This window comes from Panthera uncia, chromosome E1 (assembly GCF_023721935.1).
Source record: "Panthera uncia isolate 11264 chromosome E1, Puncia_PCG_1.0, whole genome shotgun sequence".
Classification (NCBI taxonomy): Eukaryota; Metazoa; Chordata; class Mammalia; order Carnivora; family Felidae; genus Panthera; species Panthera uncia.
In genome coordinates, this window is record NC_064814.1 from 59,180,533 (window position 1) to 59,206,598 (window position 26,066).

The 26,066-nt window shown below is 57.4% G+C and overlaps 1 protein-coding gene across 2 annotated transcripts; it reads left to right on the forward strand.

Moving 5' to 3' along the window:
* On the forward strand, window positions 1–26,066 carry TBC1D24 (TBC1 domain family member 24). Of its 2 annotated transcripts, none has more exons than XM_049637325.1 (8): window positions 1–51; window positions 15,548–15,667; window positions 16,894–17,971; window positions 19,112–19,270; window positions 20,343–20,406; window positions 21,366–21,461; window positions 21,681–21,903; window positions 22,273–26,066. In XM_049637325.1, exons 3-8 carry the CDS (start codon window positions 17,007–17,009, stop codon window positions 22,425–22,427), a joined length of 1,662 nt encoding a protein of 553 aa, XP_049493282.1. In that variant the 5' UTR covers window positions 1–51; window positions 15,548–15,667; window positions 16,894–17,006; the 3' UTR covers window positions 22,428–26,066. The 2 variants fall into 2 exon arrangements, with proteins under 2 accessions (XP_049493282.1, XP_049493281.1); XM_049637324.1 differs by lacking the exon at window positions 1–51 and adding an exon at window positions 11,983–14,558.

Here is a 26,066-nt window from a genome sequence, read left to right on the forward strand (position 1 = left end):
CCCGCGCTCAGTCGCACAGAAAGCTGAGGAGAAGCGGCGCGGCGGGCGGAGGTGGGTGCGCGGCCGGCGCGGCGGGCGGGGGGGCGTGACGGCCCGGCACGGGGCCGGTTCTCCGCCTGTCACGGTGGAAGGGGAGTGCTGAGGGAGGGGAGGTGGTGCCGGGCTTCTGGGCCTCCGTCCCAGGCGGGGCGCGGGGGCCGGCCGCGGCTCAGGTCGGGGGTCCGGAACCCGCGCTTCTCGGGCCCGCGGCCGTCCGCCTGGCGGTGCCCGCCATCCCCTGCCGGACCCCGCGGACCGAGCGCCGGGCAGGACGCGATGCGGGACCGGGGCCGACCTCGGCCCCGCAGGCCCCCCCCCTCGGGGGGCGGGGGCGGCGGCCCCCCCCCCCCCCCCCCAATCAGCCGCGTGGTGGGTGGCCGGCCCGGGGCAAAGCGTCGGAAAGAGCTGTTCTGTGTCAGGCTTTTCTCCGGGCACTTTCCGGCTCTGCGGGGGTAGGAAGTCCTCTTCTGGACTCGAAATTGCAGCAGATTCTCTGATAACGTTCTGCCCTTGAAGACCTGCAAGTGCTTTCCTCTGGGCCCTCGGTTTGCCCCAGGATGACACGTCCGCCCACCTGCCACTGGTGTGTCTACCCAGCCTCGGAGCCCTCGGCTGGCCGGGCTGCTGTGCCAGGCGGCAGCTGTCCTGCAGGCCTTGCCGGCCGAAGGAAGCATTTCCACAGGGCCCCGGGCGCTGTGCTTTCCTGAGCCTTGAGTAAGCACAGCTGGAGGGCGGGGATAGGCTGCAACTGGTCATGGTTTTTTTGGGCAGGGGTGCTGGTGGCTTGGCAAGAGGTTTTCATTGATGACCTCACTCAGTGCAGAAAGGGTCGCTTTGGGTCTCCTGGATTGCCACTCGTTGGCCTGACATTAAAGGCCAAAGGTTGTCTGAGAGCCACCTGAGCTGGGGGGAGGCACAGGTAGACTGTTAGGTTAGCCGCGTGCTCAGGTGGCGTGGGCCTCGTGGCTGTGATGCTGCCATTTCCGTGTTTCCCCAGCTTCCGATTCCTAGCCAGGAGTCTGTCTGCCTTTCTAGGGCCAATAGAGGCAGTCCAAGGTGGTTTTTGTTATTTTGATGTATGTTTGCTCTGGAGTCGGCAGGGACTTCCAGGCAAATGCAGAAAAAATAAAACAGCCCTTTATTTGGCAGATGTAGCTTGTTTCCTCCACTGGAGAGCGAGGTTTCCATCTTCCCTCTCTGTCCCTGGCACGTAGCAGCTGCTTGTAAACATTTGCTTCACTGTCTTGGAGACCACCTTGCAAGGTCTGTTCATTTTAGGGGATCCAGTCTGGGAGAAACCACCCCAGATAAGAAGAGATGAAGAAATCTCACAAAGGTTTAACAGTTCTCTCTGGCCAGTGGTGTGACCCCCATGTGCACTTCCTTTCATGCTGGAGGTCGGCCTTCAACTAATCTTCTCAGCCCTCAGATAAAGCCTTTACCCGAAGTGCTTATCGGATGGCAAGTGCTCTGTTTAAAGCCTGTCTCTCCCCGTGGACAGGGCGAGGGCCATGTCACATTCATCTTTGGTCCCCTATTGTCTGGCATGGAATGGGCCGGGGGGCGGGGGGGGGGGTCTCTCTGAAAGGCTGTGAAGTGTACCGAGGTGCTAAAACTAGTTTTCGTGTGGGTTAAGGGTGACCTTCGGGGAAACGCAGACGCCATCTAGGCAGGCTTCTCATAACAGTCGTAAACTTCACCCCCCTGAATCCGCAAGTTCCCGTGCAGGTGGGCCTCGTGGGCTTACACTGACCACTGCTGCCAGGACTGTCCGGCAGGTCGAGTGACCTTGGGCACACTGTGTTGCTCCTCATTCTCGTTACCGTCTGAGCCAGCCTCAGAAGACGGATTTAAGTGTTTGCTTTGAGATGGTTTCTGCTTTAAAGTACATAAGAACAATGAAGCAGGTTATAAAAAAGCACTTAACATTCACCCTGTTCAATGTTTTACCTGCTGAGGCATACCTTTCCTGTTATGACAACTCCGCTTGTGGAAGAAAGAAGCCCTTTCCGATTCAAAGCAGCAGCTTCAGTGGCTGTTTCAAGTGTCACTTTGCAAATGGAGATAATATCAAAGGAAACAAACAGACCAAAAAAAAAAAAAAACCACAAAAAAAAACACCAGGGCATTTTATGAAGAATCCACTTGAATTTCTTCATTTGGTAACTTTCATTAAGCTTTCAGCACAGGTTTACCGAAGTCGTACTTCACCTGAGGAGGCCGTGTGCCCATATTCTGTGGCTACGCGTTTGGGTGGCCAGCGTGCCGCCAGAGGTGGACTGGGGTTTGCGATGGAAAGAGAGGGGTAGCCTCCTGCTGGCCTTTGGTAGGGACTCTGGAGAAGGACGTGAGCTACGTTTTGGAGAACGAGGAGATGATGGAGATGATGGATGTGGCAAGGCCACATGAGGGAAAGGGCCTTCCGGGCGAGGGGGCAGCGTATGCCTGCCTGAAGTCACAAGGGCACAGCTACTTCGCAACCTGCTGTTGCAAGAAGGGTGGTGGGGACTCCAGTAGGTGGAGCGAAGAGAGGAAGGTGAGGCCAGAGAAAGCGAGGCTGGTGGCAGGTCGGAAGAGGCCTTGAGTTCCAGGCCCAAGTGTGAATTTTACCCTGAGAGCAGTGGGAAGCCACCAGGATATCTTGGGGTTGTGTGTGACTGATCAGGTTGTGTCCTCCAGGGGTGACCGGGTGTCGATGTCCATGGTGGGTTGGCGACGGGTGGCACGGAGTTGGAAGCTGCCCACCTGTTGAAACGTAGGCCCAGCACAGAGGAAGAGTGGTGGGGGACAGAAAGGAGAGCGGGCCCCTGGGACAAGTGGCTTCAGGGCTGGGGAGGGTCAGGGAGAAAGGAGGTGTAGGGAATACTCCCAAGATTGGGTGACAGCATTTGCCATTGCCATGACACAGGCAGAGGGTGCCGGAAGGAGGCTGGCTTGGGGGCAGGCAATGACATTGAGTTTGCAGATGCTGAACTTCCCAGTAAGTAAGGCTTCCCGGTGGCAGGTGGGTATATGTGGATCTAGAGCCAGGGAGAACGTCCTGGGCTCGACCGCGTTTTGGGGACTCCTTCCGATGGTGCTGAAGCCACGTGGACTGGGGTGGGCCTCACCAGGAGAGTGTGTGGAGTAAGCAAGAGAAGAACGAAGTCTGGAGACAGCTGGTGTTTTCTCATACAGCAGCGGGGAGGTGACAATGGAAGTCTAATCAATAACCGCTTGCCTTTTGGGGCCTGGGGGCAGGATAGTGCGCTTTTTATTTGTCACAGAGCCCCAGTTTGTTAGTTATAACGAACGAATGATCTCAGCAAAATGTGAGAGTCTAGAGGTGCAAAGTCAGATGATTGATTCCAAGGGCCTTCCTGGTGTTTAGTTGCCTTTTGGGAAACTTCCAGATTGTCACTCATCTCAAAAGACTCGTTTCTCTCTAGACCAAGGGTTGGTCCTCTTGGAGCATTCTTTACAGTTAGATCTCTGAAAAACACTTTTTCTAACCATGAAGAATGCTGAAGAAAGTGTTTTTCAGATCCAGAGATGCATTCAAAGTTACAGAAGTCTCAGGGTCCCCCTGCTGTCCTTCTGGGACCCCGGTTTCTGTGTGTTACATCAGCATTGGCAGCAAACAGGACTTGGGAAAGACTCTGTTGAGGATGCAGAGAGCATGTGTATGGTGCTGCCTCCCACACCTGGGGGCTGAGGGGGAGAGGGTGGGGAAAGGCCAGTGTTGCAAAAGGAGCCCCTACTTGCCCTCAGGAGTCATGTGGCCCCACAGGGCTGGAGGCGTAGGCCCCCCCCCAGGGCTGGGCTGGCCTGGCCTTTGGATAAATGCACAGGGGGCTGTTAGCCATTATCTTTGCCTCTGACGGAACATGCTCTTCACTTAGGGCACCGGAGACAAGATCTCGTTGTGTCCTGTCAGCTCTGTCCCCCACTGCCTGGCTGTGGGACCTTATCAGTCTCCCCTGGGTATTGCACAAGGATCTGCTGGCAGAGGTCACGTGCGAGCACTCATGGGCTCTCCCTCCATCCCACCCAAACGTGCCCTCTCCTTTTACAGATGATCGGGAACACACTATGCACGGCTTGGCTTGTTTCCCATCATCTGAAACTGTGTCTGCCTAATCGTTACATGCTTTTAATTGGGTACCCCTCGCAGTGAGGGTTGTCGTTTACCTGTGGGTGATTCTGTCACCAATCAGTGCCTTACTGTTAGTGTTCTAGATGGAGCTCCTTGGCTGCTCCCGCCAAAAGCTCACCTCACCTCTCTGCCCCTTTAGCCTTTGCTTGTCTCATTTTGCCGGCATTCTCTAGTCATTTTCAGTGATTGCTTTTCCAACAAGGATCCTTCTAGCCTTCGTATCTTGGTAGAGCTGCCGGCCTTAGAAGGATCCAGGTTTATGACTTAATTCGTCCCGCCTTTCCGGGCTGGCCCACCCCTCGCTGTCCAGCACAGGGGAGCAGGTGCCTCCCAGTGAACCCCAGGCCTCGTTCTTGGGCCCTTTGGCTTCTTGGAGCCTGTATGGCTGGTCTGTAGAACTGTCTTGTCATCCACGCTGTGAGTGACGATCCCTGCCCGGCCCTCTTCAACAGCTGAGGGGTTCACTGGCTCCGCAGCGGCTGTGTTCCAAGGCCCTGTCCTGTGCCTGTGCTGTTGCTGCTGCTTCCTGGGCCAGGGCTGCCTCATCCTTCAGGACCCAGCTGAGGTCCCAGACTCTCTGTGCTTTCCTCTCCTCATGCCTGTGCTTGGGTTGGTGTGGTCAGTCTGTTCTCGTGGTCCCACAGGCAGAAGCTCCCTGAAAATTTGCATCTTTGTATTCTAGCATTGGGTAGTCTGGCGCCCAGGAAGTGTTTTGAATACCTATTTAAATCATTGTAGCTGCAGGACTCCCTCTTGCCCCAGCTTTGTTGTCAGGTCTAAAAATACTTGCTGAGTACCAGCTCTGTGGGCCAGCCGTCTAAGGCACACCTGTCCCAGGCACCGTGTTTGGAATTCAGACCAGTCAGCGTTCTGATGCTGCTGACGGGGGCGGGGCTCTCTTCTGCTTCTCACTCTGTGCTGCTAGCGTATTTACCATGTGCCCTGGGGGTGTTTTCCCAGACCTGTTGGGAGAACCCTGTTTTGCTCAGAAGGTAAAGATCCTGAATTAACAGAGCCCCATTCGAACCTCAGCCCCTGCCTGTGGGCAGACCAGACCAGGCTGGGGGAAAGGTGTTTTGCCCCCCAGGGACACAGGGAACTGTTTTGAGTGGCCAACAGGGACCTGTTCCTTGTCCCATGCCGCAGGCTCAGATGCCATTTGTAAGACCTGCATTTGAACTTCTGCCTGGAGACAGGCAGACAGGCCAGCCAGCTGTGCTAAGATCGACGCCTCGTGAATGGTCACACCCCTTGTACCTGGCACGTGCCCTTTGTTGTGTGCCAGCAGCAAAGCGCCCACTATCAAGTTCCCCAGTCACTGGCCGCCCGGCGGTCATTGTGCAATATGCCAGTTGCCATTAATATTTGAAAAATCCCTGTGTTGTGTCTCCGGGCTGCGACAGAGCACAGCCCGCTCTCCTGTTGTGCGAACATGCCTGCTGGGAAGGTCACACGCGTACAAGTTGGCAAATGCTCCCTCTTGTTATTTAGAATTAAATTTTCTTCTTGGGCTAAAGCAGTTTGGGATTTTTCTGAGTCTCCATGTTGCTTTCTCTTGTTTCCTCCTTCCTGGGGACGCTGGGTGTGGTGTGAGGTACCCAGGTTCAAAAATCACCGTGTATTAGAAGAGCTGGACTCATAAGCAGGTAGGTCATCACAGCAGCGTGCCAATGCCAGGAGGGGGTTGAGTTCGGTGAGGGCGCCCTCGGCCCTGCCGGGGAGGTCAGAGAAAGCCCGTGAAGGAGGGGGCATTCGGGCAGAGGCGGGAAGCGGGTCGGTGTGTCCTGCCTGGTCCCCTTCTCAATGGGGCGCGTGCGCCGGGCTGGGGCCCGCGGGAGGGTGCGGCCGGGGAGGCTTTCCGCTGCCGTCCAGAGGTGAGTTGCGAGTTGCTCAACAGCGGTAGAGACGCTTAGGAAGGCAGTTGGAGTCACAGGACTTGAGCTCACGAGACGATTTCAGGCTGAGAGGAGTGTGGACCCCTGTGAAAGTCACATTTAAGAGACAAGGGGAGGAACGATAGCGGGAGCTGAGAGGGGAGCGGACGGACGCAGGAGGGAGAGGAGAGATCAGAACAGTGGGGTCCCCCGCGCCTGCTTCAGGGAGATAAGAGCCCAAGGGTGTCCTTGCGAGAAGGGAGGGGTGGGAAATGGGTGCACCCTGCTCTCTCCAGAAGCCTGACTGGGAGGGAAAGAAGAGGAGACGGAGCTGGAGCTGCATAGGGGCTCTCAAAGCAGAGAGGGGGCGCTAAGGAGGCAGGTGGCTTGGGGTGCCCAGGAGGTGAGATCCAGGGCCAAGGTGCGGGATGCAGAGCCAGGTGGAGAGGAGGGGCAGCGGGAGGGCGAGGGCCACAGGCAGCGTGCAGCTGTCGGCTAGTGTGGAGGGTAAGAGGGTGCCGGCCGGCGGCTCTGAGGGCCGTGACCAGGGCAGCATCATCTTTTCCCTCTAGGGATGGTGTGCAGGGCCGACTCCTCCTGTAGGTGTGCCTGGAGCCTGAGAGAGCGCACCAGGGGCTCGGCGGGCAGGTCTAGGCCGAGTGGGCGAGGAAGTAGATCGAAGAGGGGCTGCTGGGTGAGGGGAGATGGAGTCACGACGTGTGGGGCCGGGGGGGACAGTAAAGAGCGCTTGGGTGGGGTTCCGAGAGTTGGGTGCTGGTGACACACCATCTCTGGGTGGAGCCGTTTCAGGGCCGACCAAGATGTGGATGAAGCGTTAGAGATGTAAAGGCTTCTAAAGTTGGGGATCATCAAGCCAAGAGTGCCTACTCTGCCCTCTGATGCCCTGCAGCTAAGGCTTTGAGCTGGGATGAGTGCGGGTGGGCAGGGTCCTGGGAGAGCCCAGATAGAGGAGGACTACGTCCTGGGAGAGCCCAGATAGAAGGGGGGCAGGGTCCAGAGAGCCTAGATAGAGGGGACAGAGTCCAGGGAGAGCCCTGATAGAGGGGGGTGGGGGCCGGGGAGAGCCCAGACGGGGGGGGGCAGGGTCCGGGGAGAGCCCAGACAGAGGGGTTAAGGTCAGGGGGGAGTCCCCTCTGGCCAGAAGGACATTCGGGGAGAGGGTGACGAGTTGGGTGTTGTGTGTCACAGACAAGTTCCAGAGCAAGAAGAGACTGGAGTCGGGTGGGTGAATGCGGGGCAGCACAGTAAGGGAATGTGGGGGGTCGGTGGCCATCATTTCCCCAGTGGGCCACGCCGTCACCACCAGCCATCTGCACGATCGGGAGTCCTCCTACAGCTGAGGGCGAAGATGGGAAGATGAGTGTGCCCCACCCAGGTTCCAGACAGTGTCCTGCAGTTTTGTCCCCGTGGCCTCTGGCAGATTCCTGGTGGGGAGCAGGGCATTTCCTGCCCTCCCGACAGATGGGTGGGAGGACTGGACCTTGTGAAGAAGTCAGATTTGACTCACACTTGAGAAGAATGTTCCAGAGTAGTGGGAGACGGTGGTCATCACCCACCTTGGAATATGCCCCACTCCAAGCCTGCTCCAGTGCCCAGGCCTATCCCTGCCCCTTCGGGTTGTGTGAGCCAGACAGCCTCGGGGACATGTCGTGACCCCCCACCTCCTTCCCTCTTCCTTCCCCGGAGGCTCCGCTTCGCCTCCCACGCAGCTTGTCTTCCCTGCCTGGCCCGGTGGCCTCTGCACTCGGGGCATCTCAGCCTCAGGCAGTAAACACGTCCCGTGATGGTTCTGTCTTTCTGGTCCAGACACCCTGGGGGGGATGGAGAGGGACGGTGTCACCTCTGCGTGCCCGGCTCTGGTGCCAAGAACGTGTCGAGGGGCTCCTGGTTCTGCTGCACCCTGGCCTTTCTGCAGGTGCCACCTTGAGAGGGAATGATGATCTCTAAGGCTGAGGGGCCACCTAGAGATGAGGAAAGCTCTGAACTCCACTCGGGGGCACTGCCTGGGAAGGGGAGCAGTCCCCTGTCGCATGGAGCTCCGCAGGCCCAGAACCAAGCACGTCACTGCCTCTCCCTCCCTGTCCTGCCGTCCCTTCTCTCCTGGGACTCAGGGCATCCGTGCACGCGCATGCACACGCAGCTGGGGCTACAGCCTCCTCCTTCTCCGTCCTTTGTTTCCTGGTCCCGCTCCCTGAACAGATGTGGGATTGCTCAGGCTGTGGAGGAAGAGCTGAGACACAGCTGTGACACCAGCCGCCCTGTCCTGTGCACGGTGACTAAGGCCCAGCCCTGGCAGCCTGAGCTGTTCTGCGGGGGGGGGGGGGGGGGGGCAGGATCCTGGTGAGTGCCTACTTCCCTCTGCTCTGCCAACTCACCCCTGCCTTGGGCCAGGTTCTCTGTCCTTGGCTTGGGTGTCTGCCTTGGGTCACCTCTTCTGGTGGAAGTGTGTTGGGTCCACTCAGGGGCTGGCCTTATCCCACTCCTTCTCATGCCTCTTCTCTGGACTCTGCCCTCCTTTCTCAGCCACCAGGGTTTTTTTTTTCCAGCCTGTGGATCCGATCGGGCACCTAGGTGGCTTAGTTGGTTAAATGTCTGACTATTGGTTTCAGCTCAGGTCATGATCTCACGTTCATGGAATCGAGCCCTGTGTCGGGCCCTGTGCTGACAGGGTGGAGCCTGCTCGGGATTCTCTCTCTCACTCTCTGCCCCTCCCCTGCCCTTGAGTGTGCGCATGCTCGCTCGCTCTCTCAGAATGAATAAACTTAAAAAAAAAAAAAAAGTGGCTCTGGGGCGCCTGGGTGGCTCAGTCAGTTAAGGTCCAACTTTAGCTCCGGTCACCATCTCACGGTCCGTGAGTTAGAGCCCCACGTCGGGTTCTGTGCTGACAGCTCGGAGCCTGGAGCTGCTTCGGATTCTGTGTCTCCCTCTCTCTGCCCCTCTCTGCTCGTGCTCTGTCTCTCTCACTCTCAAAAATGAATAAATGTTTAAAAAAAGAAAAGTGGCTCTGATCATGCCACCTGCTGCTGAGACTCTCCTAGAGGTCCCCCTTGCATGGGGTGATGTCCAGTCTCCTAGTGCGGGTGGCACGCAGGGCCATCGGCCAGCCCCCTCTTATCCCAGCCCTGGCCACTCACCACCACCTGCCTCAGTCTGCCCCATGTGCCCGTCCCCATTCCTGCACCTGGCTGACTCCCCATCTTTGTACACTCGGGGTACCATCGCCCCTGCTGCTGTGCTCGTGTGAAGTCTACACCTTGCCTCGGTCATCTCCCATTGCCCCGCGTGGCCTCTCATGGCACAGAAGAGTCATGTCAACACAAGTTTGTCAAATGAATAAAAATTTGGGATGAGGGGAGCCATGGTGTGCCGGACCCCTGGGAGGCACGGCCTGGGAGGAAGGCACAGCACCCAGTGTCAGTGAGTGGTTACGATGGAATCACCTGGGCTTCGTGTGCACATCTGTGTTTGTCATATCCGAGTGTTGTGGAAAATCACGTTCCCCACCCGAGAGGTGGGAAATGCAGAGGTCTCATGACTCACCAGATCCTGGGTGGTGTTTGGGGACAGCAGTGAGACCCTGAGAAGCTGGCCCTGCATGTGCTGAGGAGGGAGCCTGGGTGGGGCTGACCCTCCAGGTGACTGTCCACTCCTGAAGTGGGAGATGGGTGGTGGGCACAGCAGGGTCACTGGGAGCTCCCCGGAGGCTGACAGACCTGGGATGGACCACCTTGTGTGGAGGACTCAGGGGCCCCTCTCTGTGCCTGGTGTCCTCATCCATAACGTGGAGCCAGTCCCCACACTGCTGACTTGTCAGGGTTAAGGGAGATAGGAATGCAAAGCAGAAGCCATTGGCAGCCAGCCGCTGTGGCCCCTGAGGACCCGGGTGGGATGGGTCCTACCTGAACAGGTGGTGCCAGGGGCTTGCTGCTGGGCATCTCCTACCCCGCCGTCCCTCCCGCCGTGTCTGCTCTCCCCTCTCATCCAGCTCCTGTCCACCGGGCCACCGTGTACCCGACAGGCCAGAGCCCACAGGTTTGGGGCGCCTGGGCTCCTCCACCCCAGGCCGGCACCTTCTCTTCCTGTGCCCTGGAGGGCGGAGTTGATTTGACTCCATGAGGTGTACCCAGTGAGGGTGTTGCTTCACAGGAGCTCCTTCCCCAGGAAAATAGCCACCCTGGCCCCGGGGGCCTGTGGGAAGGGCCGCCCCCCCCCCCCCCCGCCCCGGTGCGGCCGATCCACTGGAGCCTGATGTGAACTTGACTTGGCATACTCAGGATGGTGTACGTGGCCCGAGGGTATGGTGGTCACCACGACAGGAAAGGGAGCTGGACCAAAGTGTCACCAACATAGCAATATAATATTTGGGGGAAAGAGAGGTCACGCGTTTCCACTGAAAGTTGTGTTTTATTTCCGTTTAAGAAATTCTTGCTTCCTATTTACAGCTACCCTGAACTCTGAAAACAGCCCCGGTGTGTGTGAGGGAAAGGGAAGTGAGAGCACCGGAAGAAGGGGCTTCTAGGGGTGGGGGAAGCAGGCCATTTGGAGGGACTGTCCCTGAAGAGAGAGCAGAGGACTTGTGTGGGGCTGTGGGAGAACATACCCCACAAGGAGGAGCCATACTCGGGCCCCCCTGCCGGACCGATCGCGTGTTGACCCACCAGGTCCCCGTCACTCCCCAAATGGCTCTGAGCCCGCGCCAAGCCAGGAGACCCTGTGGGGCGGTAATGAGAAGCCCTAGGGACATCTGAGCTGCCCTGCGTGCCAGGCTAGGCGGAGTGCTTTCTCTGAGCCGACTTAGTTAATCCTCACAACAATTGGCACATGGGTTGGATCGCCTCCCTTCCCCGATTCTGGCTGCCCTTACAAGAAAATCCAGACTCCTCCCCATGCGTGATCCGGCCCCTGGATGTCTCTGTGCTCTTCCCCTTGCTTGCTGTGCTCTGGCCATACTGGACGCCCTTCTCTTCCTGGAGCACACCAGCCTGGTCCCGCCTCAGGGCCTTTGCTCTCCACATTGTGCGTGGTGACCTTTCCTCTGCCCTCCCGGCTGCTTCCTTCTCGTCACTTCAGCTCAAATTGGGAGAGGTCCACCCCGGGCACCCTAATAAAGTAGCTGTCACCCCCCAGACGTGCTGTGTCCCCAGTGTCTGAGATGATCACTGTCTGCATTTCTTGTGAGTCTAAAAGGATGATGAGTGGAATTGTTTCTATTTTCCCAGAATTGCAGACTAGGCCCGGAACCGAGGACAGGACACACAAAATACTTGCCTCCATTCCAAGTTCAGGGAGCTGCAGGAAGCTGGGGTCAGCCTCCTCCCACAGGGCTGATGGAGCTTGTCCCCTCAGAGAGCCAGCCCCGCCCCCACCTCATTCCCCTGCCGAGAGTGGTGGGGGGTGGCCTTTAGGCGAGTGCAGTGTTAGTGGTGAAAAAGCATACCTCCCTCCCCATCTGGAGGCCCAAGGAAGGCGGGCTTCCAGGACACCTGCTGGCCATCCCCCCCCCCCCACCCTCCCCGGGCTGCCAGAGCACAGACAGATGAGGGGAAGTGAGTGGGGGTGTGCCTGTCTGCACGGTGCCCTCACACCCCAGCCAGTGAGCCCCGAGGGTGAGCGGCAGGGGCTGCACGAGGTGGGTCATATCCGTCGGCTCCGTGTCTCGCACTGGCACCCGCCGTTTGGGGACGAGGCATGGCTTGTGTGAGGTTCCTGCAAACAAGCACCAAAGCTGGACTTGGAAGGCAGGCCTGACTGACCGAAAACCGGATGGTCTCTGCGTTAGCTCCTGCCTCCCTTCTCTGCCCCTGACCGCCGGGTACAGATGGGGGACGTGGAAGGGATGTGGAAGCGTGGGGAGCAGGTGTGGCCTGGTTCCTGTGGGGAGGGGGAGGGGGGTTAGCCGCAGGTGCATGGGGAGGGGTCCCTGCGGAGGGGGCGCAGCAGCTCCAAAGCTGACCTCCAGAGCGTGATGTTCGACCGATGATTTAAAATTTTTGGTCTGTCTCCTGCCCTCTGGCTTCTCCCTCCCAGCAGCAAGCTTAAACAGTGGAGCCTGGCTGTGAATGAGTGTATCTGTCAATCTAAGGAAAGGGCTTTGCGCGATATGCACTAAAATGTGAGTAGTGATTCTCTTCAGGTACAAGAGCAGGGACAGTTGGGGGGATAGCTGAAACAGGGCTTGACATTTTTGTTCTGTAATTTCGTATTAGTTGCCTTTTTTGTTTAAAAACAACAACTAAGGAAACGACCCTGGAGCTGGTCTTACAGATGCCTGAAGATGTCACCGCAAACCTTGTTTGCCCGGCCCCAGAAATGCCAAGGTCTCTTTTTGGGTGGGGACCTTAGGAGGAGGCCTGTGGGGGTCCAGGGAGCACTTTCGGGGTCTCCTGAACATGTCCTTGCCTCGGAGGCCCTGAATCCAGGGTGTCCCTGGGTTACTTGCTGTAACGCTTTGTCTGCTTCTCGCTGAAGGTCCTTCTGAAGGAACTTTGTAGGTGCGATAATGGTTTTTGGAGTTTCCAGTTTAATATTCAACCCGGATGTGAGGCCAGTTGAATGAGGATTGGTGCCGTCCTGCCTGGATCTTGTTCTGTTCATAAACATGTTTATTGCCCCCAGAGGAAGCTGCTGCTTTTCACGCAGACAGGGAGGGCCTGGGGTCCCCTTTAGAGGGTAATGGGCTCAGAGCCTAGAATGAGGGATGGAAACCCTACAGGTGGGGCGCCTGGCTGGCTCCGTCGCAAGAGTCTTGATCTCAGGGTTGTGAGTTCGCGCCCCACACTGGGTGTGGAGATTACTTTGAATGAATGAGTACATACATACATACGAAAAGTATAGGTAGTTTGCACATGGGGACTGTGGGGTGCAGCCTGGGTGTGGCTCTGGGGGTTCACATAGGCCCAACCTTCAGGGCCTGGGGAGGAGGGGGTGCCCCTGGCTACTTTCCCACCTAGGACCCACCCAGGCTTCCATTAAAGCTTCCTTTCTTCTGAGCAGGGAGACTCCAGCCCAGCCCCACACAGGGTCCTGCTGTGGATGAGGTCCTGCTGTGGGATGTGTTAAATGGGTGTTGTCACAAAACCTTAGTTTCCTGCTGTGGACTAGGCGCTTCCGCTGGGACCTGGTAAATGGGTGTTGTCACAAAACCTTAGTTAATCTTCCCTATGGGGAAGCTCCTATAAGAGCAGTGATGGGGCTGGGAATGCAAGCTGGTGCAGCCACTGTGGAAAACAGTATGGAGGTTCCTCAAAAAACTAAAAATAGTACTACCCTACCACCCAGCAATGGCACTACTAGGCATTTATCCAAGGGATCCAGGTGTGCTGTTTCGAAGGGACACATGCACCCCAATGTTTATAGCAGCGCTATCGACAATAGCCAAAGTATGGAAAGAGCCCGAATGTCCATGGATGGATGAGTGGATAAAGAAGATGTGGTATAATGTACAACAGAGTATTGGTCGGCAATCAAAAAGAATGAAATCTGGCCATATGCAGCTACGTGGATGGAACTGGAGGGTATTACGCTAAGCGAAATTAGAGAAAGACAAATATCCTATGACTTCATTCCTATGAGGACTTTAAGAGACGAAACAGATGAACACAAGGGAAGGGAAACAAAAATAATATTAAAACAGGGAGGAGGACAAAACAGAAGAGACTCTTAAATATGGAGAACAGAGGATTACTGGAGGGGTTGTGGGGGGGGATGGGCTAAATGGGTAAAGGGCATTAAGGAATCTACTCCTGAAATCATTGTTGTACTATATGCTAGCTAATTTGGATGTAAATTTTAAAAAATAAAAAATAAAACAAGTTAAAAAAAAAAAGAGCATTGTCAGGGCACGTGGGTGGCTCAGTGGGTTAAACATCTGACTTCAGCTCAGGTCATGATCTCACAGTTTGTGGGTTCAAGCCCCACATCGGACTCTGTGCTGACAGTTTAGAGCCTGGAGCCTGCTTCAGATTCTGTGTCTGCCTCTCTGCCCCTCCCCCACTCACGGTCGCTCTGTCTCTCTGTCAAAAATAAGTAAACATTAAAAAAAATAAATAGCAGTGTCAACTGATACGTATCCAAAAGAGCCAGAAGCCGGGACTCCACCAGACCCGGGCACTCGGTGTTCACAGTGTTACTTACAATGAATAGCCAGGAGGTGGCCGCAGCCCGTGTCCACTCAGAGATGAGTGGGTAAGCACAATGTGTTCTGGTCACACAATGGAGTATTATTTGGCCAAAAAAAGGAATGAAATTCTGGTAAATGGGGGGGCAGGACACGTAGGTGGAGTGCAGAGGTATCTTGGGGCAGTGAAACTACTCTCTATGATTTTGTAATGAGGATATGTGTCGTTACACGTTTGTCCAAACTCCTAGAATGCACACCGGGAGCAGACCCTCACGAATCTGCCGATTTTAGGTGATGGTGACGTCTTAATGCAGGTTTCTCAGCTGGACCAGATGCCCCGCTCCCCTGGGGGGTGTTGACGAGGGAGCGGGTATGTGTGAAATCTCAGTACCTTCCTCTCAACTTTTCTGTGAACCTGCAGCTGCTCTAAAAAATAATCTTAAAAAAAAAATCCTGATACATGCATGCTATAAACGTAAATGAATCGGGGTACCTGTGTGGCTCAGTCGGAGTGTCTGACTTCAGCGCAGGTCATGATCTCATGGTTCGTGGGTTCGAGCCCCTCATGGGGCTCTGTGCTGACAGCTCAGAGCCTGGAGCCTGCTTCGGATTCTGTGTCTCCCTCTCTCTCTCTGCCCCTCCCCCACTTGTTTTCTCTCCCTCTCAAAAATAGATAATAAACATTTTAAAAAATTGAAAAAAAAAAACCTAGATGAACCTTGAAGGCAGTATGCTCAGTGAAATAAGCTAGTCACAAAATGACAAATGTGTGTGATTTCACTTCTGTGAGATTCTTAGAGTTGTTGCCTTGGTAGAGACAGAAAGGAGAAGGGTGGGCTCCAGGGGCTGGGGGAGGGGGAGTCCATGCGTCCTGGGGGCAGAGTTTCAGCTGGGAAGAAAGAGTTGTGGGGACGGGTGGTGGTGAGGGCACAGTGTGACTGCACTTCCTGCCACGGTTACGTAGACTCAGAGACGGTTACCCTGGTAATTCTACATATGTTTTCCCACAGTGAGAAAAACCACACTGCACCGAGGGGCTTCTCACATATACAGCTTTTAGGCTATAATTCTTTAATTTCCACTCCACGTTTTTTTTTTTTTTAATTTTTTTTAATGTTTATTTATTTTTGAGACAGAGAGAGACAGAGCATGAACAGGGGAGGGTCAGAGAGAGGGAGACACAGAATCTGAAACGGGCTCCAGGCTCTGAGCTGTCAGCACAGAGCCCGACGCAGGGCTCGAACTCACGGACCGCGAGATCATGACCTGAGCCGAAGTTGGCCGTTTAACCAGCTGAGCCACCCAGGCGCCCCATCCACTCCACGTTTTTAAGGTATTATTTCCTTTTTGTATTTTCAGATGAATGTTACAGATGCAGGAGAAACTGGAATGATCTGGCCATCCACTGAAACTTGCTGAAGCAAACCGTTATGACGTCTCTGGACCCTGTACTGTCCCAGGCGGAAAGGCTAGTCTGAGGTGCGTGGGCACACGCTGCTCTTGGGTGTGTCAGCACACCTTCCCTGTGTGCAACGTCCGCCTGGATCTCACTAGTTTCCTGTAATGGAGAGACAGCCCCAGACCCCGCAGTGTGATACTTCTGGCTCCTGTGGACCCAGAAATGTCTTAATTTTGAAGCAGTGACACCTTCTGTTTCTTTCTCAGCCCTCCCGTTTACTCCCCCACAGCAAGTCTCCTCTGGAAGGCCTACCTGAAACTCAGCTGGCGTTTCTAGAAAGTTCAGGGCTGGCCTGTGGCTTCTGACCCAGGGCCGGTGGGGCAGAGCAGTTGTGTGGTGCCGTGCTCGGCGCAGCTGCAGAGGCCCGGAGCCTTAGGGAGTAGACACTGGGCAGCTCTTAACTGGCTGGGGTGCTCTTGTCCAGCGAGCCCCCCCGCCCCGGTGTTGGCGGGGGAGGAGGGCTGGGGGGCCCGCCCACACCCGGCAGAGAGTTGTCTTCAGCAGGATCTGGCTGGCCTAGCCCTTCTGGGATCTGAGCCTTAGGCTCTCATTACTCAGAATCTGTGTGATCTACTCCAGTAACTGCATGAAAAGAAGTTCTACTCCAGAGTTCATAGTGACTTCTCAAAATATCCACTCATCTTGTTTTTCTTTAAATGTTTGTGTATTTTGAGAGAGAGAGAGAGGGCAGGAGGGAGAGCTAACAGGGGAAGGAACAGAGAGCGGAGGAGACAGAATCCGAAGCCGGCTCCGGGCTCCGAGCTGTCAGCACAGAGCCTGACGGAGGGCTCGAACCCACAAACCGCGAGATCATGACCTGAGTTGAAACCAACAGTCAGGCGTTTAACCGACTGAGACACCCAGGTGCCCCTCCACTTATTTTAAGTAGAAGCCCTTCTAATACTTCATAGAGAAATGAAAATAAAAACATGCTCTTTAAAATGTGAACTTTCGGGGCGCCTGGGTGGTTCAATCGGTTGGGCGTCCGACTTCGGCTCAGGTCACGATCTCACAGTCTGTGAGTTCGAGCCCCGCGTCAGGCTCTGTGCTGACAGCTCAGAGCCTGGAGCCTGCTTCGGATTCTGTGTCTCCCTCTCTGTCTGCCCCTCCCCTGCTCATGCTTTGTCTCTCTCTGTCTCAAAAATAAATAAAAACATTTAAAAAATTTAAAAAAATAAATGTGAACTGTCGTATATGGTTAATATATAACCTATGCGTACATTAAGCCTGACTTTCAATCCGACAGGGTACAGGATGGCAAAGAGGTCAGCAGCAAAGCCTAGGAGAGGGGGCTGGGGGATTTAGCTGCTCCGTGCCTCTCCCGGCAGCCTGGGATCCCCGTGCTGGGCGCCCCGCACCATGGATCCCCCGGGCTACAACTGCTTTGTGGACAGAGACAGGATGGACGCGGCCGTGCAGGACCTGGGCCCCAAGGAGCTGAGCTGCACCGAGCCGCAGGAGCTGAAGCAGCTGGCTCGCCAGGGCTACTGGGCCCGCAGCTACGCCCTGCGGGGGAAGGTGTACCAGCGCCTGATCCGGGACATCCCCTGCCGCACGGTCACACCGGACGCCAGCGTATACAGCGACATCGTGGGCAAGATCGTGGGCAAGCACAGCAGCAGCAGCCTGCCCTTGCCCGAGTTTGTGGACAACACGCAGGTGCCCAGCTACTGCCTGAACGCGCGGGGCGAGGATGCCGTGCGCAAGATCCTGCTGTGCATCGCCAACCAGTTCCCCGACGTGTCCTTCTGCCCCGCCCTGCCCGCGGTCGTGGCCCTGCTGCTGCACTACAGCACGGACGAGGCCCAGTGCTTCGAGAATGCCTGCCGCATCCTGGCCTGCAACGACCCCAGCCGGAAGCTGGTGGATCAGAGCTTCCTGGCCTTCGAGTCCTCCTGCATGACGTTTGGGGACCTGGTGAACAAGTACTGCCAGGCGGCCCACAAGCTGATGGTGGCCGTGTCAGAGGACGTCCTGCAGGTCTACGCGGACTGGCAGCGCTGGCTGTTCGGGGAGCTGCCCCTCGGCCACTTCGCCCGCGTCTTCGACGTGTTCCTGGTGGAAGGCTACAAGGTGCTGTACCGCGTGGCGCTGGCGATCCTCAAGTTCTTCCACAAGGTGAGGGCTGGGCAGCCGCTCGAGTCAGACAGCGTGAAGCAGGACATTCGCACCTTCGTCAGGGATATCGCCAAGACCGTGTCTCCTGAGAAGCTGCTGGAGAAAGCGTTCGCCATCCGCCTCTTCTCCCGGAAGGAGATTCAGCTCCTGCAGATGGCCAACGAGAAAGCTCTGAAGCAGAAAGGCATCACCGTCAAGCAGAAGAGGTAGGCAGGCCCCTTGGGGCCTTGGGTGTGGCCCGCCCCTGGGTAGGTGAGGGGCCCACTAGGGTAGGGCGTAGGTGGGATGCGTCCTGGGGGCTGGGGCCTGAGCTAGTCCTGCCAGGCTCCTGGTCTGCCTCCTGGCAGCCAGCCCTGCGTGGATAGGAAGCCATGGGAGTGAGGAGGGGGCCTTCTGGCTACAGCCACAGGCTGCTCAGGCAGCTGCGGGTACAGAAGGTGCGGGGAGGGTCCTGCCTTCAGGGTCAAGGCCGGTGGCGGAGATGGATGCTGGATGCTGACCGTGGAGTCAGAAGGTCTGGCGGTGGGCCCAGCTGACTGCCTCAGATCATTTTAAAGCAGCCCCTGCTCTGTCCCCCACCTGGGGTCTGTGCTCCCTTGCCGGCTGCTCTTGCGGCTGCTGGGTATGTCCCCCTGCCCTGGGTACCGCCCCAAGGGAGCCAGGCTGGGAGGGGCCCACGGTGTCCAACACCATCTCGGAGCGACCGAGCCCTTGGTGTGGAGGCCTTTCTCCTGGGCCAAAGGCAGGTTCGTCCTGGCCATCAGTATTTGCCACTAACCTGTCCTTGTCTGTTTTATTTTTCTTCCTCTTCTCTGTGTCCGTTGCTTCCCCCTGTTTTTCAGTGTTTCACTTTCTAAAAGGTAGGTCTGGAAACCACATCTTCACTCCTGGCTTTTCTCCATCTCCCGTCCTGGCTATCCCAGGGCCCAGCTGCTTTCTCTGGCTCTTGGGGCTGGGTTTGGCAATGCTGCCTTAAACCCTGGCTGCTCTTCAAGCTGTCTGTCTGTCTGTCTGCTCAGCTGCCTCAGACGTGCTGCCTGTCCGTGCTTGGCTGGCTCTGAAGCATTGTCTTGTCAGAGCTGGCTCACTCTGTGTCCCCATTCATTAGAGAAGACGTGCTTCTGTCCCCATCCAGGCTGAGTGCTCTCCCCTCTGTAGCTGATGGGAGCGGGGCTCCAGGGCTCAGCGCCATTCCCCCAGTCCCGTTTCCTCGGGAATAGCAGAGAAGCCCCCTTCGGGCACAGCTCACCCGAGAGGCTCCGCAATTCTCCTGGGCGGGGGGCGTGGCCAGGGCGTGGCCAGGGCGTGGTCAGGGCTGCACTCTGAGCCCTCCCCACTCTCCCCAGGCAGTTTGTGCACTTGGCGGTGCACGCGGAGAACTTCCACTCAGAGATCGTCAGTGTGAAGGAGATGAGAGACATCTGGTCATGGGTCCCTGAGCGCTTTGCCCTCTGCCAGCCCCTCCTGCTCTTCTCCTCGCTGCAGCACGGGTACAGCCTGACCAGGTAACACCCGGGAGCCTGGCAGCGGCCCGAGGCACGGGCTCCAAGGGCCTGACACACGGGAGGACAGAGCAAGCCGTGGAGACACCCCGGAAGTGTGGGTAGCGTCTGAGGATGGGCTCCAGGATCTACCTGCCTTTTCCTCAGGGGCCTTAGAATTGAGAGCCCCTTTTTCTGGGCTTCTCCTACTCCCCGGCCACCCAGACTTCAGGGGTCGCTGCCCTGAATACACAGCACCGATCCAGGCTCCTGTGTAGGTGTGACGACCCGGAGGCGGAACCCCCACACAGGAACTTCATCCTAGCACAGGAAGACCTGTGGCGGTAGGCCCTGGGCCCCTGCTGCCCAAGCCCCACCTGGCTGGTCCACAGCTGAGTCCGGGGTGTCCCTGCCTCCCGAGGCAGCTCTGCCAGGTTCGGCCCCAGTCGGCCTTAGATGGCAGGTCGCCTCAGGAGCTTCTGGCTCAGGTCACAGGTGACCCCGCAGAGGTGATATAGGCAGAGCTGTCCCAGCCCACATGACTGTTACAGCATAGCTAAAGACACGTTCGCCTGGTCCCTGCCTCTGTGCTGCGTGGGAGGCCTGCTGTGGGACAGCCAGGCTGGGCTACCAGGGATGCCACGAAGGCTCCGGGCACTTGGTGCCACCAGGATGCTGTGTCCAGCCTCCTCGTGCACTCCGTGTCCCACAGGCTCAGGCCCCCCCGGGCACCTGTGAGCTTTCCGAGAGCAGGTTCCTCAGGTTTTGCTGCCCTGAAGCTCCTGACACGTGGCTGTGCCCGCTGAGGGCCGTCCGTCATGCAGCTTTTCCCCACATCGCAGCAGCGCTGACGGTCCTGGCCAGCTGACTGCTCGGCCCTGAGACTGCCAGGCCCGGGCTCCGTCTTGGCTGAGAAATGTCTGGGCCAGGGTGCTGCCGGGTCCTTGGCCACCACACCTGGTCCCCAGGAGATGAGGAAGCACAGTTCCCAGACCCGTCTCCCCCAGACAGCCTGGGCTTCTCAGATGCTGTGGGCGCCAGATTGCCGTGGCCAGAGGTGGGATGGAAGCCTGGCATGTGTGGTCTTTGCCCCCAGGTTTTATTTCCAGTGTGAAGGACATGAGCCCACCCTCCTGCTCATCAAGACCACGCAAAAGGAGGTGAGGAGAGGCCCTTGCCACTGATGAGCCTTGGGGCAGGGGTGGGGGTGCCCCCCTGAAGCTTCCACCCAGGCTTCCTTCTCTTAGGGGCGCAGAGTGGAGCCCACCCTCCACAGAGAGGTGAATCCAGCCTCTTCATCTGACCCCCAACCACCCAGGGCCTCCCGCTTCCCTGGGGGCTCCAGGCCCCTGCTGAGCAGCCTGGTGGCACAGAGCCTGGCTTCAAGGAGCGAGCCCTGCACAAATACCCCGTGAGCAGGGCCCTGCCTCCACCCATGACAGGCGAGTCTCAGGGCCCTGTCCTCTGCTAAGCGCTCTGAGGCACCCAGGGAAGTCGGAACTCACGCGCCCCCATCCTAGGGGCGTGTGCACGCGGTAGAGGCTCCTGGTTCTGTGGCTCCCACATCTGCACCCACGGGAGTGGTAGGTTCCTCACCCGGTTCCGGGTTCCACGTCTGGGATTCCAGGAGGAGCCTGGGCGTCTGCACTTTAGCAGGTGACTCACTGTCAGACGCTTCGGGCAAAGCCTGCAGCCACACCGCCTGCAGCCCCTCCAAGGACCGAGTTGGCACTTTGCTGGCTGGCTGGAGGTTAGGGAACATTCTCGAGCAGGGTCACCTCTCAGAAGCTTCTGTGTAAGGGGCATCCCTGGGGTTGATGCCCAAAGTCAGAGTGTGGAAGTGGGCTCCTTCCCATGCTTGAGGGCCAAGGAGGGAAGCAGAAATATCCCAAACACGCTGATGATGGCGGAGGCAGCCACCCACCCACCCTCACCGCCCGCCCCATGCCCTGCAAACTCCGACCTCCCCACCCCACTGTCCACCTCCACCCTTTGCCCTCGGGCACGCCAACAGCGCCCCCTGTCAGTGACCACCACGGGGGGGGGGGGCCAGCAGGCTCTGAACGAGGGTGCTCCTGCAGGTGGGGCACAGCCTCACACCACCGGCCTTTCTCCCCAGGTGTGTGGGGCTTACCTGTCAACAGACTGGAGTGAGAGGAACAAGTTTGGAGGCAAAGTGGGCTTCTTTGGGACGGGAGAGTGCTTCGTGTTCAGGGTGAGTGAGTCCGGCTGGGGGCCCTGCTCACGAGACCCTGCCTCCCACTCCTCCTAGTGCTCCCCCCACAGAGTGCCTCCCCACGTCCTTCTTGTTTGTGATCCATCGACTGCACAGGCGAGCCTCGTCTGCTGGGTGCAGTCGGCTCCCCGGCCCGGGCCCCGATAAAGACTGGTGGGGGGCGTGTGCCTGTGACTCACGCTGCCCTTCCGCCCTCAGCTGCAGCCTGAGGTCCAGCGCTACGAGTGGGTGGTCATCAAACACCCGGAGCTGACCAAGCCAGTGTCCTTGGACGCCGCTGCCGCTCCATCCCCTCTCGGCCGCCCCACATCCTCGGACCCTGCCGACCGCCTCTCGCCCTTCCTGTCCGCGCGGCACTTCAACCTGCCCTCCAAGACCGAGTCCATGTTCATGGCTGGGGGCAACGACTGCCTCATCGTAGGTGGGCGCCTCCCCGCACTCCAGGCCGGGCTCCTCCCTGCCCTCGGTCACATAGCCCAGGAGATGGGTGCGAAGTCGGGGGGGGTACCGAAGCCCCTGCCGTGGCAGGTGCCTCACGTGAGGGACAGGCAGAGGAAGAGAGCCGGGACTGTTGGGGCTGGAGCGGGTGCGGGGGTGGGAGCGGGGATCGGAGGGTGCACGGTGGGGGCCCCAGCCAGGGGGACTGAAGGCCAGCCCTGTGGTTTTAGAGAAGTCTCTGGCAGGGCTGGGGCGGGGTCCCCATCCAAGCGGGGCTGCTGAGGAGCAGGAGGAGAGCCTCTAGGGGGCAGTGCTGGACAGAGGGACAGACGCTGACCCCAGCATCCCACAGGTGGAGGGGGCGGCCAAGCGCTCTACATCGATGGGGACCTGAACCGGGGCCGCACTGGCTACTGCGATACTTTCAACAACCAGCCCCTCTGCTCTGAGAACTTCCTCATCGCTGCCGTGGAGGCCTGGGGCTTCCAAGACCCCGACACCCAGTGACAGGCCCGCGCACGTGGGGACGGAGCTGTCACCGTGGGGTGGGGGTGGGGCAGTGGCCCCCTCTTCATGGGGCAGGCAGTAAAGGAAGAACCCCCCTCCGTGTGGTGGGCAGCATGTGAGTGCAGCTGGGGCTCTGGTGCTGGGCCGGGAAGGGGTGCCCGGGCCTCAGCTGGCTGAGCCTTGCCCTACTCAGACCTACGCAGACTTGCTTGGACTCAGGCCCTGCTTCTCTGTGGAGCATCCTGTGCCCAACGCCTGGAGGGGGCTACATCTTGCAGCCCCTGAGTCTTAGTCCCTCGGTGCGGAGGTGGGGACTCCGAAAGGCCGAAGGAACCTTCCGGCAAGTGTGGGTCCATGGCGCCCCCTGCTGGGGCCTGTTAGCACGGCTCTGAACGGAGCCCTGAGGCTGCCACCTGGTGGGCTGCTGAAGGCCCCCCAGGAGAGACAGACGCCCTGGCGGCTGCCCCCTGTCCATATCCCCTCCCACTGTCCAGGGCTTCTCACCCAGTGTCCTCTTCTGGTGCTGGCCTCCTGTGGCCGCCTCTTGGACAGGAGCTGCAAGGTGAAAGAGGGAAGGGCAGGATCTGGGCCCCTCCTGAGGGAGGGAGAGCCGGAATGATGCAGGGCTGGAGAGGACGTTATGTGTCCTCGTGTTTCAGAGCCTGACGCTCCTGCGGGGCCTCTGTGGGTTCGCAACTGGAGAGGCTGCCCTGGACGGCCCAGGGACGGGCCCTCTGCCACTGACCCCAAACCCACCAGCTGCATTTCCACAGGCTTGTCCAGAGAAACCCAGACCCCTGGGGGTTTCTTCAGCCTTCCTCCTCTCTGCGGGGGAGGGGGGGCCTCCTCTGCTCCCCTCGGTCCCTGCAGTGGCCCCAGGATCCTGTCCAGACTCCTCAGCGTGGCATGCTCGTCTTTGTCCATCCCCACGGGCCCCAGGTTGCCGGGCCCCCCCTCCCCAGATCCTTCCCACACAGCGCCTTCACCACATGCCCCTCTGTGCGCCTCTCACAGCCCTGTGTTTGGGTACACAGTGTGGTGTCCTCGTGCTGCGGCCTGTCCCCCACTTCCCTGCCCCACCTGGCTCTGCACATGCCCTGCAGACTGTAGGGACCGCGTGCAGACTGGCCAGGGGGTGCTGTGGGGAGTGACTTCCCACCCCATGCCCTCCCTCAGCTGGTCCTGAGGGCCTGGGCACCCGGGGAGGGGGCGGGAGGGGGGGAGCAGACAGACAGACACCCAAGCAGCCGTGCTGGGGGCTTTGGCAGCCTGGGCCACAGGTGCTGGGGTCCTGGCCCCCACGTGGCTGCAGCCAGCCTCTTGGCATCCCCACGTGTGATGCCTCTGCTGTCTCCATCTTGCTTGGTCCTCCTGTGGGGCACTGGCCCTCCTAGTTCAGTCTCCTCTGAGCCGGGCCGCCGTGGCGCAGGAGGAAGGACCAGGAGCCCTGTGTGGCTTCGGGCAAGCCCGTGGATCTGCCTGGAACCCATTTTCCCCAACCGTAAAAAGGGGCCAGTCATCCTGCACCGCTGTCCCCGTGGGACTGTTCAGAGGTTCTGAGGGGGACCGCGTGAGTCTCCAGTGAGTGGAGAGGTGCCGGGAGGCAGTATCACAGTTCATCCCCCCACACACACACACACCGCGGCAGCCCTTGCCCCCCCCCAGCCCCAGCCCTCCTGTGGCGCAACTTTGGTGTTCATTAAACACGGTCTTGTTACATGAACTCTGAGGGTCCAAGTCTGGTCTCTTCAACCAGAGGGGCCTCCAGGGGCTCCCCTGGGCGGGCCACCAAATGGGGCACAGGAGGCTGCACCTTCACGATGCCTGTCTGCGTCACCAGTGGAGTGTTGAGGGCCTTTGAATACCGCCTTCTGTAAGCCACTGGAGGTATATCCAAGCACTGTTTGCGTGGCTCCCTCTGCAAACTTCTGGAGCCTGGGGAATTCTTTGCTGGTGAGTGAGCCTGGAGGAGTCCCTGTGGCTGCCCTGAGGCCCCTACCTGGCCCTCGAAGAAATCCAGCCCAGGAGGGAGAGGATGGCTTAGTCACGGGGTCTCTGTCTATAGCGTGCGGTCTCTGTGTGCACGTGCAGCGCCCAGGTTCTTCCACTTTGACGTTGTGTCCCGAGCTGTCCTGCTGAACTAAAAGGTATGTGACTATTACCTTCATTTTTAATTCTTATTTATTCTTGTTGTGCGATGTCAGGTGTTCCCAAATAGAGCACGTTTTGTTAATATTCTCTGTTGTTTCTTGTTGATTACCTAGAATTAGCTTTTGATGTTAAAAATAGCCAAATTTTTATGGAATTGCATGATGAATTATCACCCGTTTTTCTAGAAACGTTTAAAAGTTTATTCTGAGGGTGCCTGCCTGGCTCAGTTGGAAGAGTGTGCTGTGCGACTCTTGATCCCGGGGTCGTGAGTTCAAGCCCCACACTGGGTGTAGAGATTACTTAAATAAAACTTAAAAAGAAAACAGAACATAGTTTGAATCAGTTCATTAAATTAATTTGTTGAAGTGGACTATATGCGTTTAGGGCTTCAGAACGTCAGTTTTTTAAAAGTAATTTATAATACAAGAGTAAGGCATTTGTATTATGAATTTTTCAGAGTTTTAATTGCTGAATTGAAATTAGTATTTCAACTTTTCCTACTTTTATAAGCGGGGTGCTTAATTTTTTGAGTTTCTCCTGGCAACTTGTTGCAGAAAATTCTGAAGATCCTAGGCTTTCAAATTTCTTATCCATTTCCTGAAGGCATAAGGCCTGTATAGTGTCTTTTAGTATTTATTATTTACCAGATTTGGGCTTTGTAACTTTTCATTCTAAATAATTTTAGATTTATGGATGAGATGCAGAGGTGGCCCAGCGGGTTTCCACGGGCCCTACCAAGCTTTCAGAGGCCTCGTACAGCACACGTATCCAAGCAGAGATGAATATTGGGATATAATGCTCTTAACCACAGATTTAATCAGATTCCTTGAGTTTTCCCACAGCCCTTTCTCTGTACCAGGAATAGTTTTAATTCGTATAGATACTTACATTTTTATTAAATCCAGAGTGACTTCAGAATTCATAGGACTAGGGCTGCCTAGGTGTCCCGGTAGGTTGAGCGTCCAACTTTGGCTCAGGTCATGATCTCACAGCCTGTGACTTCGACCCCCACATCCGGCTCTGCGCTGACAGCACGGAGGCTGCTTTGGGTTCTCTGTCTCCCTCTCTCCCTCTGTCCCTCTCCGCCCCCTCTCAAAAATAAACATTAAGAAAAAATTCACAAGACTAAACACTGGTCAAAAAAATAAATTAGCCAGCACACCCCCGGTCTCAAACATGGATTCACATCTTGACTGTTGTCCTCGCCCAGATGCCCCGTTTGCGTGGGGAAGTTACCCAGTGAAGCCAGGAGCACCAAGGACACCTCACGAGCGCTTGACCCTGCAGCGTCTAAGTTAGGCAGGAAAGCGTGTGGATCTTCAGAAATAACCCGGCATAAAACAGAATTACGATCTTCATCAGGTTAGTGTCAGACTGTGCCCTGAAGTTAGGCGCGGTGTCACGTGATTCGCTGCTAAAGGTGAAATGCCTCACACACTTGCCGACGTGCTCACTTGACCCAGCCGCATGGAATTTAACACTGTGTTT

What these genes read in the sequence shown, in the direction of transcription:
- TBC1D24 (XM_049637325.1), top strand. Translation starts at nt 17,007, where the DNA reads ATGGATCCCCCGGGCTACAACTGCTTTGTGGACAGAGACAGGATGGAC. An exon ending in ATCACCGTCAAGCAGAAGAG is followed by an intron (nt 17,972 to 19,111) that starts GTAGGCAGGCCC and finishes CACTCTCCCCAG; the next exon opens with GCAGTTTGTGCACTTGGCGG. An exon ending in CACGGGTACAGCCTGACCAG is followed by an intron (nt 19,271 to 20,342) that starts GTAACACCCGGG and finishes CTTTGCCCCCAG; the next exon opens with GTTTTATTTCCAGTGTGAAG.